Below are 20,164 nucleotides of genomic sequence, written 5' to 3' on the forward strand. Positions count from 1 at the left end.
TCACAGTAAGGTGAGTGTTGCAGTTAATTTTGTCTGTATGGTGGTCACTGTACACAAGAAATAGGGAAATGCTATCCAAGAGCACATGTACCTTTAAAACATGCTTTGTTCAAATAAAAGCAGGCATTCAGAGAAGCATGTACTTACCAGCTGCTGTTCTAAAGATGGTATGGAATCATGGTGACCATAAATTATACTGGGGTTATACTGGCTGAAGAGAACAGGATAAAATACCTTCTTCCCTGGAAATAACAATGGGTTATTTTTTTACAAAAGGTGTATAAAACACACTTGTCTCTTACAAGGTACAGTCCAGGCCTGACCAAATCCAGACAAAGTCACACAAGTTTTACACTAAGCCTATGTTCTTTCCATGAGAATGTGAACGTGAGGATATAATTAATAAAAAGATCCTGTTCCAGAAAGCAGAGGTGCTGAAGGCAAGAGATTTTATCACATTGGGAGCAGGAACTGTTACAACTGACTTACAGTAGCTTCATTACCAATTCAAAGGCAAGAATACTCTGGTGAAGGATTTTACATAATAGGTGGAACCTGTTGAAAGACAATGCACTTCATGAGGAGCAATACCTGGCTGTGTGTTCAGTCTACAGGAGTTCAAGAATTCAGCTGTGAAGTATATGTCCACATCGCAAAAAAAGAGAACAACATTGTTTCCTTTCCAAAATCGAGCACCAACATCTAATCCTTTGCCCCTGGAAAACTCTTCATTCAACTGGATGAAGGTAAAGTTCTTGAAGTTGGCTGACCTAAAAGGAAAATATTTAGCAGCTTACCTTGTCCATCCAGCTCTTAATGCAAGATGGGGGTGGGAACTCCATATGAAAGAATTTATGTAGAAATCTGTAGTATCACAGTTCTGAGAGCAGCTGAAGGGATGTCCTGTTTGACTCTTGAGATTTCCTATCTATGTTCAGAGCTTGACCTGTGTACTCGCAGACTAGCATTCCTGTCACAGACATTCTTTGGGCAGATCTCACAAAAATCCCAACAAGGTTTAGATTAACAAAAATAACTTCAGTATACAAGTTTCAATTACCTGTGGTTACATTCCTGTATCTATACAAGGGTCTTCTTCCTACACAGAGAAGACAAGCAAAAGGCTGCAGTGCCACATGATCTTGACAAACACAGATCTGTAACCAAACTCAACAGAGCAGAACTGACCAAAAGTATTCAGTTCCTTTGTGCTCTACTGAAATTGTCTTCCACCTGCCTTTGGAAGTCAGCTTTCACTCCTAACAGTCAAAGCCACTTTCAAAGAACTAGAGTTACCAGTGTGTGGGGGAGGAGGAAAAAAGACAAAAAAAAGCAGTTGCACTGAGGTAAATTGAGTCAAAATCTGCTCTGCAGTTCTAAAGACCACTCTATGGGACTCTCTGGTTAACACCATTTTTATTTGATACAAAAAGAAAGCTATTTTCTGCAATGCACTTTAGAACCTTTTGGCACAACTATGAGTTTTGAGTTATCAATTCTCCACTTTACATAGGATTGCTGTATATGAACAGCACACACCAGATGTTCAGGTACTTACCTAGAGGTATTTTCAAGTATTGATTTGACTTCATTCATTTGCTCCTTTCCAAAGTAAACTACAGTGAGGTGAATTCTTCCATCCTGCTGAATGCCCATTTCCCTGGAGAAAAGAGACAGATTTGTGACTTGTCACAGAAGTTAGCTTCCTTCAATAACCTACAGCAGCTGAGGAAGGCAGAATAGGGTGAACCTCAGAGGCATTCCTGGGGACATGACTCACTGACAGGCATTCTTGTCCTGACAAAGTGGCTCACTTTCTCCCTTAGGAGAGACAGAAGTCCATCTTTCAGGCAGATTAGGTACCAGCTCTCTAAGCAGCATTTTTTATATTAATAAGACACTGTTAAAAGAGGCCATCCAGCCTCAGGAAGAATGATCAGGCAGGCAATAACTTCAGCACTCAGAAGAATATGAGAAGAAGGATTTTTATTATACCCAACCTCATAACCTTGAGTTTTTGTAACAGATATTCCAGAGTTCAGATCTTTGGCATTTACTAAAACCTAAGTACTAAGCAGACATCAAACACGTAGCTCAAGGGTAAGGCCAACCTGAACAAATGTTAGAACTGTGCCTCACTTGCACTAAATTTAGTTAGTAAGAGTTCATCTATAATCAGCAGAGAGATCAGCATGACCAGAGGGCGATTTCTCTCAGTCTAAAACAAGATAACAGAATACTAATCAGAAGGCTAATTTAGACAAGGAGCCTATTTTTAGATGGTTGTAATTAGACAAAACATCCCATTGTAAGAGCAAGTATCTTTTGATAACAGTCTTTTCTGGGCAGCTATTTAAAGTAACATCTCAGTTAAGTTCTCCCTCTGAACATCATGTCTGTGCTGAAAAATAATAGTTTAAGAGTAACTATGCTGAAAGCTTAAATACATTTCCTTCTTGCCTTCTGTTGCCTTAATATTTTATCTAATGGAGCCTAGCAAAGTGTCTGGGTGCACCAGTTCTCCTTTTCCTCAGAAATGCTCCTTTAAAACTACTGCATGTCATTCTCATGTTACCACAACTGTATGTGCCCAACAGACAGACTGAGACTCTCAAGTCAGGTACATGTGCATCAGAAACCCTGATGACTGGAATATAATTGCTTTTACTGCTAATCACAATGCATTAAGCAACCAAATGCCTTTCAGTCTGTAATCTCAAAAATCACTTTGTGGCACAATGAACTGTTATGTAAAAGTAGCAGTGAGTGAGGTTTTGATACCTCTTTTAATTGCATCTTCCTTTCCAAGTAAGAAAAAGTAAAGGCAGCATTGACAGAAACCCACCTGAAATTCTGCATGAATTGCTGAAATTTGCTGGCTCTCTTGGCCAATGGCACAATGACATTAATAAGTGTGTCAGCCATATTGACATTTTCATTTTTCACTTTCATTACAGGACCAAAAGGCCGGAATAAAACAATCTTCTTGAACTGATGTTTTGCATCTCCTTTGAAAGTCAGCTCATACAATGTGCCTTTATTTTTTTCTGTGCGATAAATCCCTGAATAAAAAAAAAAAAAGGAAGAGGTTTTTGTATTAAAGTTGGGCTCATGGGGAGAAAAAGAAAGGGGAAAGTCTTAAGTTGCTACATCTAAGCTGAAAATGCAGCAGAGGCAATGAGATATTTACTTTTAAACCAATACACAGTCCACTATCGTTTGGAGGAGGCCATCACTGTAGCAGGGACAGAGTCCTGGGATGCAGGAGCTGTTTGATATTCTTGCAGGCACATTCCAAGGCTTGGCTGAGTTACAAACCCCTGAAGATTGTCAACTGCTCACTCTCAGTATAACCCAGCAGATGTACTGTTCTTATTTTTCAGACTGCTCCAACTGCACACTGCAGACATGCATGGTAATGGGATGCAGAGGGACTGCAAAGGCAGTCTGCCTCTCTGCAACAGGAGGGATTAGGCCATCTCCCAGAAAGGCAATTTCATGATGAGCACTGGGAGGTTCTCTGGAAAGTCCCCTGATAAAACTATGCCAACAGGCCCCAGCCATCAACTTCACCCACTGCCAGTCAGGACAAAACTCTCCTGTTACTCAACTCTCAAGAGACTGCTATTTTCTTTATGAATGCCCACTCCTGGTCAAGTAATGGTCTGCAAGGATAACACTACAGTTTGTCAGAGGCTAGAGCAGGATACAAAATTCATACAATTATGTATTTATTTCTGATATGGAATGAACTTTTAACATACTTGATGGGTGAAATTGGTCTGGTTCATGCTGAGAGCCAGCATGAACTATAAAAGCCTTGATCATGCCCCGCTGAAATACTATCAAATCCTAAATGAGATCAAGTTGGCAAAAAAGCTATAGATTTTACCCACTCTAAATGATACTTCAGGCCCTACAGTGTATACTAAAATGAAGCTTTTTCACTGGCAAATCCATTAGGTTTAAGAAAGAAAAATTAATGCTAATTCTAACTGGTCATTAAGCCACTGTAAACATCTTAACAATTTAATCAGTACAAGAGTATAATTGCAATGCCTTCCATCTCTTGCAGAAGTTAAAGAGACAAGCACAAATGTCTTGAAAAAAACTCCTCCTCTTAACTTGTTGTTTTTTTGGGGGTTTTTTTTTGGATTTTTTTTTGGTTTTTTTGTTTGTTTTTTTTTTTTTCCCTCTCCATCTGGCTAGGAAGCATAGCTTCTTCTGGTTATGAAAAACAAGACCAAAATAAGGCTCGCTTTTTTTAAAATTTTGGTTATTCCCTGATGTGTAACATGGTTGGGCATCTCACCCATAGACTGTCAGCTCTGTCTGTATTTCTTGTAAAGGTCTGGGTCAAAGTTTTCTTCAAAGAGCAAAGTGACATAATCTCTTCATCTTGTATTGCAGCTTTTACATTGGTATAATCGAAAGACTAATGAGGTGTGATTTTGTCTGGAAAGAGTTCTGTGGACTGTCTTATCTTCACTATCATTCTCCAAGTGTTTTATTCTTAATGAACACTTCAGCTGGTTAATAATATATGCAGATTTACTGAAGTGTTATTCACTTCATGTTTTATTTTTAATATAAGCGGATTCAACAAATGCTCCAATCCTCCTTCTAGCATAGCAAATTAATCAAAGAAGATAGCAGCTCCATAATTCTTTTGCTGCTAATCTTTCAAAGTTGTGCCCTTGACTCCCCCTAGCTTTTTTCATAAAGTCTGCCCAAGGTGCAGACCATGAACTACATCTGTTACTGAACTGGAGCTCATCTGAATAGTGGCCTAAGAGTACCTTGACTTCCTCCTCCTGGTGGCCAGAGAATAGAAATCTGGGCCTTTGAACTCGGCTCACCCTTTTATTCTCACAGAAAGCCTGCTGATGATCTGAATGCATTGTTGGGTGCGCTCATTTGCTCAGGCAGTTTTTGAACACAGGTTTTACCAAAGATGTTTGTATTTGAAAGGTTAAGGCAACCTTTTGACATTCAGCTAAACAAAATTCTAAATTAAATCTGATTTGCATTCCCTTTAGAGATAAATTGATAGGACTGTTTCACATGTTTGACATAGTGAACTGACATTGTTTCATAATAAAAAAGTTCTAAATTAAATTAACAAATCTAATAATATCTACCACACAATATCTCAGTTTTTGCTTTTATATTCTCTTCTACCTACCCCAGCAAAGAAACAATGGCCCCACAAATTTTACTTCCCTGGCAAGATGTACTACCCAATAAAGAAAACCTAAAATCAAAAACATCTATAACTTTAATTTCAACCTGCAGAGAAGACTATAAATTTTATATAAAAATTACAAATCACAAAAGTTTAAATAGTATAATATTTAAATTAACACCAAAAAAATTAGAATTTTTAAAATATAATTCAAAAAATCAAAGTAAAAAAATTTAAACATATCCTAACCTTCTTCTCCTTCTCCTTCTCCTCCATATCTTAATGTAATAGTACCACTTTTCTATTAGTTTAAAATAAAAACACACTATCCAACATAAATAAATATTAACACATTATTATAAACAAACTATACATAACTTTTAATATAAAAAGTAAACACCACCCAAAAAAAAAAACCAAAACAAAATACCATAACCTCCTTACTAACCAAAAATCAACAAATAAAAAAAAATTATAAATTAAAAAATAAACAACCTTAAAAACACAATCCAACACATACCAAACTTCTTCTTCAACTACACAAACTAAAAAACAAAAACTTTTACAATCTCAAAATCTTTCCAAAACAAAACAAACCCCAACACTTGCCAAATAAGAAGTATCTTAAAGAAGAATGCAAGTTTGTGACCTGACTGGGGTCCCTCCTAGGGCTATACACACAGGCTGCTTCTAACTGTGTAGTTTTGTTCTTGTTTAGTACTTCTACTGTGGCTGAAAACAAGTAGCTTAGGTGCAGACATTTGTGCAAAATGGTAATCCAAGAATTTATAATCCTAACCTCTTCTACTGAAGAGAACTGTATGCAAGTTTAATGCCTGTAATTAGATATGGCTATTCTTCATGCATATTTAAACTATTTGTTTTCTGTTTTAAAAAATGTTCTTTCCTTTTAAAATATCTTTTTTTAGAAGCAGAGAACAAAGTGATTTGCCCAAGGGCAGGCAGTGAGCCTTGGAAATGAGTCTGAATGTCCTGAGTCGCTCTGGCGACTCACCCAGCAGAACATCCTGCCTTTTACAAATTTTTTCCATTTCCAAAGGCTCTACTTTATTTGTGCCACCAGGACTTTCTACATGATTCAGGAAGATGTGTCAAACAGCCTCAATTCCAAGATATGAATTATGAGGGGAGGAAAAAAGTAGTCTCAAAAAAGTAAACAAAAAATCTTTCCTTAAAAGATTGCTTCTGAAATGAAAGCCTTGGAAAGGCTAGATATTAAATATGGATAAAAGAAGGTTAATAGATTATCTTTTACTTCCATTACAGCAAATATGTTTCAGAATATGCACACCATTCCTTTCAGAGGCAGAGAGAAAAGTCAAAGCCTTTGGAAACCCAATGTAAAAAAGTCAACAGGAGCTGTGTGGCAGCAGATACAATAGCCCTAAAATGAAGGAAAAGAACAAGTGGGAAGCAAAAATGGCCTGGGTTGAAGAACTGATGAAAAAGCAGTAAGTCTCCAGTCTTCAGAGCAGCTATTCCCAAGGCTCTCTAAAGAAATGGAAAATACCTGATATCTATTCAGCAGGGCAGGCAAACAAATGCCACCTATGTGGATCTACATGAAACAAATAACTAGCAAACAGCCATGCATTAGCAAAATGCTGTTGAGTGGATGACAATTCTAGCCTCAGTTCCACAGACTACAGGCTTCAAGTCTCCTAGTATCTCTAGAAACACTCCCTGAACTCATGTTCATTAGTTCCCTTCTGTTAGATGATGTAGGAGCCACTATGAGGATTTACCAGAATTTGTTGTCCTTATTTTAACTCAGTACTACAATGGTGTTCCCACTTCACATGCAGTAAAATACAGCATCTTATCCTTTGATGAAAGGTGTCATTCCTTTCTCCCAATAAGCTTCAATGCAAAAATTCCAGCAGATGGACCTCTACCAGTAGCTGCCCATTTGAGGAAGCAAAGCTACTCCTTTTTCATTTGCCTCTGAGACCTTGATTAAAATTCCAGTCACTAGACAGCCACATACTTCAAGTAGGAAAACTTTTGATCCAGCATATTTGAAGGTGTTATGGAATGGCATTTCTTAAAAATCCAGGGATTTTCTGGAACTGTTCATATTAGGAAAGAATATAATCAGGCAGTGATTCCATTAACTTATGGAACACAGTACTGAGGCTTGTCACAGTCTCCAAATTATTATCTCCATCTCTGAGAAAAAGAATGACTCCCAGATCTATTTGATACTGCTGCTATTTACATAAATTAATGACCAGACCTGTTATCCTGCTTTCTGAGCAACTGGCATTTAACTGGAAACAGAGCAGTCCTTTGCCTGCTTATAATACAGAGAAATTTCTGATTTTTTCCCATGCTGTTTCTTACTGATACCCCTTGGCAGAAAGCTACTGAACTTGGTTCATACGTGGGAGGAATAAGGGGGAGAGGGGAGCATTATAGCACTTGAACAGCCCAAGTGCCTCTGTCAAGAGAGAAGCTAAGCAGAGCAGCAGCCAGATGGATACATCTTGAACTCCAGGGAGAAGGAGTGGCTCTCTTGGTTTGGATTAAGGGGGGAGAATGGAAAATTCCACTATGTGTCAGCTATTGCTCTGAAAAGAGAATTGAGAATCCTATCAAAATTTCATGTAACAGCAAATCTGCTGAGAAGGAGTTTAACTCAGATGTAAGGTTCTAGGGTCATAGTCTAATTTCCATGCACAAGTTATTCTGTCTAGAAAGTGCAGAAAATGCAACACTAAGTTTAAGATAACCCAGACAGAGACAAAACATTTCTCCTTAAATGCAAGTGTTTGAAGAAACATTTCCCTCTACAAAGACAAGAATAAATGCACAAAATTAAAAAAAGGAAGAGATACAGATCCCAACTGAGTTTATTGCCCCACACCCCCACTCTGCCTAGCAATGAACTAGTATTGAAAAAGTGATAGCGGGTGTCAGGATCCACAAGAAAAGAAAAATCCACACAGGAGGCCCAAGAAAACAAGACTGCTGTGCACAACTCTATGTTCTAGCTAGACTCAGGATCAGCAACACACTTGAGTAAAGCTGGTGTCAAAGGCATGTCTAAGAAGAGCAGAAACAAGGACACAAATCCCACATACTGACAGGAGCAGTTCAGATTTTAAATCCTGTCTCTGACCCTGATTACCTGATCTTCATTTCAGCACATCTCTCCACCTGATCAACCTTAAGATGAGAGTGGTAGCCCCACATTTAACATAAGAGAGGCACACAGCTTTTGTGTGCAGTTATTGCAAAAGCAGCTGGAAAACACTTAAAAGGGTTAGTGCTATTACTTTCAGTGCAAATCTGGGCACTCCCAGTAATCTCCAGCTGCCCGTGGCAGTTCCAGAAAATGAAAACAGCTGGCTTAGTGGCTGAGTTAATGGACTCGTGGTTGCTGTGTTGCTGGACTTATACTAAGTTGCCAGAAGCTGACATAAAATCCAACTTATTACTCACTTATTGTGTAGGCAGTAGCACCTGCAGAGCACTGTTTCCAAAACAAGTTCAGAGTCCAAACTATACTTGAAATGCAGAACTGGAACAGATAATTCAGTCTTCCCTACACATACTGAAGTTACACAGAGAAATGGATTTGTCCTTTGATTGGCTGTTTTTTGCCATTCTTGGGAGAATTAAGTTAAGGGAAAAGAGAGTGACGAGAGGTCACAGAGATGTCCAAAGGGATTTGGCAGGGAAATTTTCTGCCATCTTTTTGTTTCCAGCCCTAATACATGGATTACTGCATTTGCAAACAAATCAGTCTGCACTGATGAGTGAGAATTAGAATTTGTTCCCTTGCACCTACAGAAGCAAGGACCTGCCCTGCAGGGGAGGATGCAAGGAAGGTTCCTTGAGCTCAGACTGAGCTGTACACAGGCCTCCAGTTTCTTGAGCTCTGAGTCACGTGAAAGGCTTCCTCCCTCTGGAGTATTTCACTATGGTATAAGAAAGCCAACAAGACCATTAGTGCATGAAGAACCTCCACAAAGCCAGCACTAATGTGCATCTCTTCCCCACTTCTTTCTGCACTTGTTCCCCAAGCACAGCACTGATACCCGGTCAAAGTCTCTTAATTATGCATAAAGGCAGGCTCACAGCTTAACTGATATTAAGCAATGTGTGTCAGGAAACATCTCCTTTTTCCTCCCTCTCTCACATGGAAGTGTCCCAATCCAGGTTCACAGTCCTGCCTGTGACCAGGTGGTGCCAAACAGTCATACATGCTTGTTCAGCACCTGTAAAAACTGTAGAAACATATTTTGAAAAGATAAACTAAACAGCAAACACAAAAGAGGAGAATGGCCGCATGAATTTGAACTGCAGTTGCCAATGTTAACTCTGGAAATAGATCTGGGATTGCAGCCTGGTCAGTCACTCCTTGCTCTGTCAATTTTGAGGCAAGCGCATGACTAGAGAGCTGTGAGAACACATTGGTGTCACTACAGGAGACTGGCAGGCTTTGTTGTCACAAAGTCCTGTTCCCCAGGAAAGCTGCCATTTTGCAATTGTGCCTGAGACAGCATCGCTTGGTCACAGCACTAACACCATCCCAGACATCTGTGCTCTGACACAGCTCCCATCTCCTGCAGCAACTCAGTCACACCAGAACTCCTCACCAGCACTGCTTGGACCTTCTAGCCTGCTCTCTGCATACGAACCTTCAACAAAGTCGGAGGCTGTGTATACACGGGGTTTTGCTTTGCTGACCCCATCTGGCTTGTTCAAACTCCCCACTGCTAATTCGATCACCTCTATCAACTCATCTCGCTTGTCCTTCCTTACGGGCTTCTCCTCTGGGTGCCGTGTCAGCCCTGTCTCCAGCTGGTAAACCTTCTGGAGGGTGAAGCTCTCAAAGGGCACTGCCGCATACTCTGTGGACAGCTTAACACCGCTGTGCACCTCTGCTTTGTCTACTTGGGAACGGAGGAAAGCCAACAGGTTGGCCTGGGCCTTCTCTGGCTTGCTGTGGTCAAGCTGAATGTCCAAAGGGTCTGGGTACTGGTTCTGCATGTTCTTAAGCTGCTCGGTCCTGCCCTGGAGCTCAGCCTTCAACTGGGCAATTTGTTTCTTCAAGCTGATGATGTAATTGCGGTGTTGCTCTTCTCGCTCTTGCAGAATGGCTTCATATCCCTCCTTCACAGTTGGACTGTGCACCCTGGGCAAGGCAAGCTGCTGGTTGTCACCCTTGGGTGTGCAAGCCAACATATAAACAATAGACATTGAACAACAGGCCACCACCAGCAGGCCTACAACTCGGGGAAGAAATAGAATAAATCCTCGTCGGAGCATCATATCTCAAAAAAACAGTGTCTAACCCCACACATGCAACAGTTCTTATATCCATGCAGTGCCACAGAGGCCTCTGGTCTTGGAGTACTCTTACACAGATGCATGTATGTGCAGGAACTGGTTTGTCAGCTCTCTTGAAATGTGTCCTCTGCCTCTGTATGGAGCTCTCTCTGGTGTATACCCAACAGGACCAAAAGATAAGTTGTGAAGCAGACAGGACACGTCCTGATCCTCATGGCAACACCTATGTTGTTGCAATATGATCAGACGGTGGCTGATGGAGCCTGAGGACCTGAAAGATAAATGACAAAGACAGACAAGTTAGAATTTGGTCATGCAGTCCAGACCATTTAGCATGTTCTAATTTACCTTGTTTCTCAGCTGCTCTAGCAGATCTCAAAGCTGTGAAGTGCTTGGGCTAAGACCTTAAAGGTGCCAAGGTCCTTATGTGGAAAATCCCGTATGCATCCTTTTCATTGTTAGTAACATGGCTTGGCCCATTGCCAATGGAAAACTAGTCCAGGCCTCAACGACTCCCATGGTTCAGAATAACTTGGAAGAGTCTAGTGGTCGGATGCTAAAGTGCTCAGTTCATCCAAGCATTGATGGCCCTTCAGGTGTTCTCAAATCTTGGAGCGTTCACTCAGGTTTTGAAAGGCACTCAGTCCCACAGCTACCACGTACATTTTAGCTTCCAGGCAGAGTTTTTCAAAAACACCAGGTGACAAATATAGTTCATTCGAACATATGAAGCCTGACCTGGAATAGAAGTCTGCTAACCAGAAAACTAAAAACTGTTATCAAGGCCAATTACTACAACTTTCATTGTTTGACATATCCTCCCAGATGCTCCCATAAAAACCAAATAATGAGGAAGAGGACATTTTCTAGGAACACTCAGACCGATTTTACCCAAACTCAGCAGAAGCTTTGTTGCAATTTTGAAACTGTCATCATTGCACACTATTTTAACCTTTCAAGACCCTCTTCTGTTTCTCATAACATTATGAAAATCTGTGCAAAAATGTACAGTATGACCATGTTTTCGAGTCTGCCTAGGACTATAGACCACAGAGAAGGTAGAACTGGGAACATTATGATTTTTAATAAAACTTCTTCAAGTATGTATAGAAAAGGGAAAAAATTAGGTTATTGAAGTTGAATATTGATCTAGCTATAAGCTACATAAAACAATTGTGCTGAGAACATTACCAGAGGGATTTTCAAAATCCCTTGGGTTTGGCCCAAACCCGTGCTGGTGCAAGGAACTTCATCATTTACTCAGCTGACTGTACACTTAGGTATCAAGGCTGAGGAACATCCTAGATTACAGATTGTTAGACATAAACACAATCAAATTAACCCCTTGATGCTCTCCCCTTGGATGCATGCACGACATCATTACACTCTTGACAGAGAGTGTCACAGTCCTTTCAGGCATACATCCTTGCTGGCACACCCTTAAGCAAAAGCAGTTTGACTAAGAATTTCAGAGTTATTTTCAGTTATTTCTAGTCTTGAATCAAAGTCTTATGTAGGACTTTTTATAAATTGCTCTGTGGCTTCCCCCCTCCTGCCCCCTCCCCCATCTTGATTGACTGTTACTCCATATGCAGCAGTTACACAGAGATATTTCTGATGTTTGGACTGGTATTATTTTATCAGTTTGCAGAGCTTCTGGGAAAAAACCCAACTTCAAGCAGGAATTGAGGGGGCTAGAACGAGCCATAAAAATAGTACTGTATTTTTTTCAAAGTAAGGCTAAATTACTTTTATAGCATTTATAGGATTCTCCATGCTGAAAATGCTGAAAATGCCAGCATTTTCAGAGGAAGAATTGCTGATTTTCAAGAACATATTCAAGCAGCAGGAGAAAAGGACAGGATGAAGTTGGCGCCCTTACCTTTTTGATGTGATTTTCTCTTTGGAACATCTTAGTCTGCTACAGCTTCTTCTCAGCTTGCCAAAATCATTGCCTGTTTATCTCCCTTCTCATGTCTTTCCCAGAAAATGCGTGTACTATGAAAAGTACTGTCAGCCTCAGAACACCTCTTCATTGCTTTCACATTTGTCAGCTGCCTACATCTTCAGTCTGTCTCTTGTGTGGTGAAAGGCTGTAGTGGAGACGCTTCCTATGGATGCACTAAAAATGCTGGCCTCCTGCAATGTAAAGGAGCTTGTCAAAGCAGGGAAAATTAATCTGGGCATTTCTAACTGTACAACAGATCTGGCTAGAAGACTGTAAGAGGGTAGTGTGCAGGGAGACAGGGTCAGGAAGTGGTGAGATGTAGTACATAAAACACTGCTGTGCTTGTATGCTTCCCTTCACACAATTAGTCCATTGACTGAATTGGCAGAAGCTGAACATCAGTGAAAGGATTAGTTGTACTAACATGGTATAAACTGAAATTACATCTCAATGGCTTAAATAAACACACTATTTAATTTCTATAAGCAGCAACAGATTTGAGTTTTGGTCAAAGAGCTCTTCAAATGTTGACCTTAGAATATATATGTATATAGACAGCTATCTTCACTAAAATATAGTATCTCTCTTTTCAGGGTACTATCTCTTTTCTATATATTTTTTTGGTTTGAAAATCTCTGCCATCAAAGATGCATCTTTATAAACATTTCAGAACAGTAAATTAGCAGACCTACTTTGTCCTTTGAAACACCATTTTCATAGTAAGGAATTGAGACCATGAGGACTTTACCTTCTTCACAGGGATTTTACCATCATGACTGGAAGCACCCTGACAAGAAGCTTTCATTGCTTGCACTCTGGATCTGTCTTATTAAATTGTACTGGTAGCTTCAGTGGCATTGCCTTGCATTGACTGACATTTAAATATACAGCTGTTACTGTACTACTATCTCATAGGCATGCTTGTGAAAGCAGTCCCAATCCAGGCCAGTGCCAAAAAAAGCGGATTGCTTAAATCAACACCAAAGGTGGTCACAGCTAAGGCATGTCAGCTGCATAGGCAAGTACCAGAAAGCCAGGGATGCTAACTCCTCCTAACAACCATTCTGTTGATTTCACCAGACCAACACAGTTTCACACCAACTGAGATGAAGAAAAGACAAACTGAAATGTCAGGTTTTTTCCTAAGAACTGACAAAAACGCCTCTGTATTTCACAGCAGCCAGCTGCATCAAGTAATATTAGTCTCTTTGCATGGAGAAGCTGTAACAAATATGCAGTGATTAGTCTGGTGGCTGAGGAAAAGGACATTAATTCTTAAAAAAGCCTTCACTTGCAAAAACATCTTCAACCTCAGTTCAACCTGTTAGCCCAGCCAGAGGTCAGCCCTGCTCACAGAGGTGCTTTTCACTTGCTTTCAAGGAGCCTGGGCCCAAAAAGTGTTCTAAACACAGAAACAGATTCTGTCATCACTCTAAGCACTCTGTAAACATTTCTGCACCGTGGAGGGTGTTGGACCCAATCACAGGGAGTGGCAAAAAATGGAAAGTTGGTTGGTTTGAAATTTCAGATGGTATGCACACATCACTATTTCTCACCAACATCTGAATTTTTATTGGACTGTAGAGATACAGGAAATTCATCTCTGCACAGAAATGACAATGCATTTCAAGTCTGAATTTCTGACTCTCAAAAACCACACTGAGAATCTGTGCAGGAGAAAGTACTCAAACTCAAACCAATGCTCAAACCAAAGTATCTCTGTATATATCTCGCCCTTCTGAGCTTCACAATTTCTGCACTCCTCATGTTGAGGACAGCAATGAATGGCAAAAGCTTAGTCATATATGCAGATGCAGTGATCTCTCAGCACCTGTGACATGAGCAATCCATGTTTTTAAGTACTTTCTGCCACAGCTTCTTCTTGTAAGTGTAACTCAGACTGGCAACTCCCATTTTAGCTCACAAAACTTTGAAATTCCTTTTATTTTCTTTTTTTTTTTTCAGTAGAGGCAGTAAGTGGCAGAAGCTGCAATTAGGTTTTGTGTAGGTGTTTGAAACATCTGCATTGAATAGCAGCACATGTCACTGTGAGATTTCACTAGAATCATAATAATCTCTGAAACGAGCTGTGGGGAGGAGGAAACAGATGTTCCACCCAGACTTTAAGTGCTTTACGAAAATAGAGAAAGACATTCTGCAGCCACTTGTAATTTGCCTTGAACTTCTTAATTACAAGGACTGTGCATAGCACTGCAGACAAATTAATCTACTTTAAATGTTAGGAACAAGATTTTTCCTTTGGCTTCTCAACAGAAATCCAAGACCCTCAGCAGAATAGGACATGTCACAGGGATTAAAATTTAGTCTCACATAGCAATTTACATTCTTTATGCAAAAATTAATTCTATTTCTCCTTATGGCCAGATGATGATTTCTCAACTACTTCTCAGCCCAGTTCATCTGTCCAGGGCTGAATTAAGCAAAAGGCTGAATAAAGAAAAAAGTTTGTCTGATAAACTGGCTGGGTGTACCTTCTTAGCCTTCTTGTATTGTCCCCTGTCAAAAATTCCACTCTTCCCTCTTGGGTTGACATTCACACGTCCCAAACAAACCACTCAAAGTCTTAACATCTGGTTTCCAGTCTTCAATCAAAATAAAGGATTAGTAAGAAATAGTATCTAGAATGAAAATGCTAAATGCTAATAGTTGAAGACAGTAGACAATTTACTGTAAAACTCTTCATTTCCTAATCTTTGATTCCAGAGTCATCTTCAACAGAAAATCTTGCTTACATTGTCACATGTTCTCTCAGAAATTCTCAACATCTAACCCTGCCCACAGAAGGACAATTACACTATTCCTCTCTGTAAATAACAACTACAATCTGATCATCTTGCACATAGGTTACAGCAATTGTTAGAAGCTGACTTGAAAAGAAGAAACTCTCAAAACTTTAACAGTCCTGGAAATACTATATTTTGTCTTGAAAAGAAACTGAGAAGTAGCTGCTTCATTCAAGAAGCAGCTTACATTGAAGATACTGCTATAGACTTCTCACTCTGGAAGCTACAAAACCAATGCAGAAGTCCTAGTTTTTGCCTTTGATAGTATCTGGACCCCATTTCTGCTAATTTGATTGGGCTCCTCTTATAAGGGTGAAGCAGTAGCTTTACCTGCCGTGCCACTTTAGCTGAATTCTGAGGTCCATGTGTACTTGTGTTAGACCATCCACTTACATGTGGTCTCACTGCTTATGAAGGGAACTTTCCCAAAGACAGTCCAGAACAGAAATCAAGATTACTCCCTAAGCCTTCTGCTGTCATATGCAGTCAACATGCCAGAGTTGTTTCAACTTTTACAGAAGCCATTATTAGTGTTACAGTAGACATACAGTAAGAATTATTTCTTCTACAGTATCATTATTTCTGTTTTAAATAAAGCACTCAAAAGGAGTATTGAGGTCCCTTGGTCCTCCCAGTGCATACCTATTCTGTGTGTGGGTTTATCAAGGTGTATGCACACAAAAGAGTGAAAACACCATTGCTTTCCTTTCTCCACTGTTAATGAAACTAGTTTAAAAGTAAAAAAAAACAGAGAGGTTAAACAGTAATTAATTTCTAACTACATCTGAAAAGAACCAGTGTGACTCCTAAAATTATCTCCACACACCAATAACATTGTTTTTTTTTTCTGATAAAACCCCCATTACTTCAAGTAACTGCAACAACACTCCTAAAACTTCTTTCTCTGCCCCAGAACAATGTTATCTGTGTAAGACGTGGCAGTTTTCAAGAGATCAATAACCATCCATTGCAAGGGTCTGTATTAGGAATGCTATTTTTTGTATGAGGTATTCAGATTTCCACTTTACAACCAAAACACACCACCCTTCTCTGCTAAACACACTGATCTATGGATGTGTAACCTGCACATCCTCCGTGCAACTATTAGCTGGGGGTACTAAAGGGCACTTCCAAAAGCCTTCACAGGACTTTCCTGCAAGTTTCCAACACTCTGTATCTCCTCCAGTAACAACATGACAGATCCATGCCTTGTCAGGCTCCAAAGAGAAAATGCAGTGAAGAGATAACAAGCATGCAGTGCTGCTGCAGAGATGCAGTGACTCACAAAGAGACCATCTCCATGCTACTGGCCAAAAAAAAAAAAAAAAAAAAAAGACAAGGTTTTTCTCTAAAGGTTCTTTTCTCATTATAAGGCTCTGGCCTGAAGTTTTAGGAATTCAGTTACTCCAAAAAAGTTTTGAACTTTCCTAAAATGGAGACAAGAAGTATGCTTTTGAGTTGAGCTGGAATTCAGCCTGGTGTTTTAAGAGCAAATTAGCAAACCATCATAGTTTCCAGAACTAAAAATTGATGGCAGGGCTGGACAGCTGAGATGTCCAACTTGGCTGGAAGATCAGCATCTTCTGCACATGACCGTCACTTTAGTTTCATTTAGGTGAGTACCATCTCTGTTTTGCAGATGCCTAAAAGAGGAGCATTTTTCTCCAATCACATGATGCTGCAAGAGCCCTGTTCAACATCTAATATAGCAGCATGATAGGAACAGTTTATTTTTGTAGGAAATTAGCTAACAAAACAAGGACAAGCTACAGCTAGGGAACAGCTGAATAATGCTACTCTAATTTACTTCATTTTAAGATCTAATTCAACAATTTCTCTGCATGTAGAGAGCTTCCAGATAGACTACGCTTTTAATAATCTCATCTACACCAATCAGCTAACACCAATCTATACCAGCTTCTGAAATATCTCAGTCAGAGTAATAAGGATAAAACACAAAATCCTTTAGTATTTCCTGATTAAAACAAATAATGGGATACATTTTGCCTATCCATTTAATTCTGGACTTGGGAAAAATGCTGTTATTTCACTTTGAAATGTTTACACATGCACCCTCAGTGATTTACACAAGCAAAAGAAAACTGACTGCCACCACAGGAATGAACAGTCATTCCTTCTAAGAATGATGATGTCCACAGCTTTAGGAAAGTAGCTCAGGTCAGCAGCAGCAAGGCCTGTAAAATTGAAGAGATCTACACCTATGCGGGGACACTCTGTGAATGCTTGTTGGTTTAGACCCATGTCTTCATGACTGTTACTTAAAACATTTTCTTGTACAAAGTTCATATTAATGTCACTTCATGTGAGGAACCCCAAGGATTCTGCCAGATGTACATCCCACAGTACCACAGCCAGACTTTCAATGACATCTGAAGCCCAGTGTATGCACACCTGTGATGTAGGTCATGAATCAGGGAAGGTTTAGCACCTATCCTAGTAAGCAAGAGCATCATTTATCCGTGCGTGGCTAAGTTGTGTTCAGAAACAGGAAAGCCTTGCTAGGCTGAGCTGCAGGGTGGAAAGCAGTTTGTGTCACTTCCAGTATTTAACTAGGACTTCTTTAGTCAAGGCTATAAAACCTTTCATATGTTTAGCTGCCAGTCCAGCCCTTCAGCTACAAGTGCACAGTGCAGTGAAAGCCCCCTGATTTGAGAAAAGCTGTGAGGTGATAAAGTACACTAACAGCGACTGGAGGCATCTATCCCATCAAGGTCCCTGTAATGTAGCAATAGAGTTTTAAGATGTCTGAACAATCCAGCCTGACCTGGAGATTATGTCTTCCTCTCCTTGCCAGAAATCCCTGGTACAGCTAGAATGCTCTGTAGCAAGCTAGATGTGGACTTGAACTTCATTAACTCCAGCAGAGCTGGCAGAGGAAGAGGTTTCCTCCCTCATGAGTCCAGCATGTGGGAACTGAGAAGAGACATCTGGCTCCCACAAATCTAATGTTATATTCTTATGGCAATGCAGAGCCCTAAATTTTGAGCTCCTTGTACTTGAAATGAAATTTTCTGGGTAGCGTGGTATCAATATAGAGCTTTAAATAAAATAATTAAGAGCAAAGGAGACAACAGAAAAACATTTTGATAGTCAAAGTGTTAAGGATTAGGTAGGTTATCTAGGCTGAGCAAGAATTAGCAGGATAGGAACTAATTTTGCTGACCAAAATTACTTTTCATCTGTGGTTTACATTACAGTAAAAAATCAAGTTTCAGACTACAAACTGATGATCAGGTTCAGAATTAGAGAAGCTACCCAGGCTTCAGGCACACAGAACACCAACACATGCAGCATTAACAGCTCTCACAGCTTGTGTACCAAGCCCCAAGCTCCACTGATCTGCACCTCCCTGTCATTCATGTCTGTACTGATCGACAGGAAGAGGCCAAGGCCCTGATTCAGCCCCCATTTCCTTCCTGCTCCAGGTTATTGCTTACTCGGAAACAACATGCCACAAGGTCTCGTTTCATTCATCACCACTGTTTTGATACGTGGTTTTGGTCAAAGACCCAGCATTTCCGTGATATATCAGGAAACCATCTCCTAGAAATTCTTTGAAAAGACCAAGCTCTTTCAGTTATTTCAGTAAAACAGTTTTTCTCTTTCCAGAAAAAGTTTCCAAATATTTTTCATTTTTTTAATTGGTGCTCACATAATACATGAATCTCACTGACTTTACCTTCATCATTAAACTAGGTAATTCTTTACTATGGGAACTTGAAAAGACAAATCACAGCAAAGTCTCTGCAGAAAAGGTCTAGGGAGAGATTAAAATAAAGGAAGGCTTTTTATATTTAATATTATACAGTCTTCTATCCACTTGACCATGAATTCTTCCTCCAAAAAGGAATTTTAAAAAACCCAAACCTGAGGACAACCAAAAATTAAAGAACTATCTTGCAAAAAACAGCTGTCTAGAAACTTTCATTCAGGTCAATTGATTTCAACAGAATGAAGACATTTATCATTGTATCATATTTTATCACTTATATATATTTATTTTTAAATAAAATATTTCAATAGGCTGAGAATGCCTACTTTGTTTTAACTTAACAAATCACAAGGCTTCAAATTTTTGTCAGTTTTTGTATCTTTGAAGGTGTCAGAATGCAGGTCCACAGAAAACTGCTTTTGGTCAAATGGCCATAAGAAAAAATATTCTTTGAATTTTATGAAAAATGTCTTCACATTTCTATATCCTTTAGTTAAGTAAACCAAGCAACATTTTCAAGTGTTAATGAGATACCTGCTCACAGTCACTTTGGTCACTTTTTCATCTCTGATCCTCAAATCATATTGAAAATGGAATCTATCTTTCAATTTCTTCATAAGATGCCTCAATTCAAACAAACAGTCTGATATTCTATTTTACAGCTCTCTGATATACCAAATTACAGCCATAAACATAATTTCTCATTGGTTCTTAAGAAATTTCAGTTCCCTCATTGACTGCATTGGTATCTGGGATTAAAACTGTAGTTTATTAAGGAGATTTTAATTGCAGTTATTGCATATTGTCAATAGCTCTTAAACCTAGTCATTCAGTTAGGAACACATTAAATGTTAACAGATCACACAAGAGGCATCCTGGTTCTCTAACACAGAGCAGGTTGATGACATAAGTAAAGCCAGATTCCCTTTCCAGCAAGAGCTATCTTTTTTTCCCCTTTTGTTAAACAGGTGAAGTACACCCTGCAGTCAGCTCAGCATTTCCTGAAAAGTTCCAAAGAGCCTATCCCTTGAAAGAACTTCAGGCTTCAATCAAAAGCAAAACCATTTCATGTGAAGTTATGAAATAATGCACACAATATGATCTTGCTCTGTAACATTTTTCCTCATTGTACCACAAAAGTTTCTGACTTGGTTTGATGTCACTTTGTATCAAAG

General features: G+C 39.5%; 2 protein-coding genes across 7 annotated transcripts in view; one reads left to right on the forward strand and one right to left on the reverse strand.

Annotated features, from left to right (window-relative positions):
• Nucleotides 1-20,164, forward strand: part of SH2D4A (SH2 domain containing 4A) — a 50,082-nt gene that overhangs the window by 18,872 nt on the left and 11,046 nt on the right. Inside the window, exon 9 of one of the 3 annotated variants that reach the window (XM_068187389.1) lies at nucleotides 277-597. The exons of 1 other annotated variant lie outside the window; for it this stretch is intronic. In XM_068187389.1, coding sequence (XP_068043490.1) covers nucleotides 277-399 — 123 coding nt within the window. In that variant the 3' untranslated portion in view covers nucleotides 400-597. Of the gene's footprint in view, nucleotides 1-276; nucleotides 598-6,245; nucleotides 7,042-20,164 lie in introns of those variants that run through there. One more of the 3 variants, XM_068187390.1, reaches the window with a different exon arrangement.
• Nucleotides 1-20,164, reverse strand: part of CSGALNACT1 (chondroitin sulfate N-acetylgalactosaminyltransferase 1) — a 44,149-nt gene that overhangs the window by 4,824 nt on the left and 19,161 nt on the right. For 3 of the 4 annotated variants that reach the window (XM_068187385.1, XM_068187387.1, XM_068187386.1), the window contains 6 exons: nucleotides 12,387-12,643; nucleotides 9,853-10,775; nucleotides 2,846-3,062; nucleotides 1,559-1,660; nucleotides 592-770; nucleotides 148-242 (listed from right to left, as the gene is read on the reverse strand). In XM_068187385.1, coding sequence (XP_068043486.1) covers nucleotides 148-242; nucleotides 592-770; nucleotides 1,559-1,660; nucleotides 2,846-3,062; nucleotides 9,853-10,486 — 1,227 coding nt within the window. In that variant the 5' untranslated portion in view covers nucleotides 10,487-10,775; nucleotides 12,387-12,643. Of the gene's footprint in view, nucleotides 1-147; nucleotides 243-591; nucleotides 771-1,558; nucleotides 1,661-2,845; nucleotides 3,063-9,852; nucleotides 10,776-12,386; nucleotides 12,644-15,141; nucleotides 15,246-20,164 lie in introns of those variants that run through there. The other variant, XM_068187388.1, reaches the window with a different exon arrangement.

The sequence above is a fragment of the Anomalospiza imberbis genome, chromosome 4 (genome assembly GCF_031753505.1).
Source record: "Anomalospiza imberbis isolate Cuckoo-Finch-1a 21T00152 chromosome 4, ASM3175350v1, whole genome shotgun sequence".
Taxonomy (NCBI): Eukaryota; Metazoa; Chordata; class Aves; order Passeriformes; family Viduidae; genus Anomalospiza; species Anomalospiza imberbis.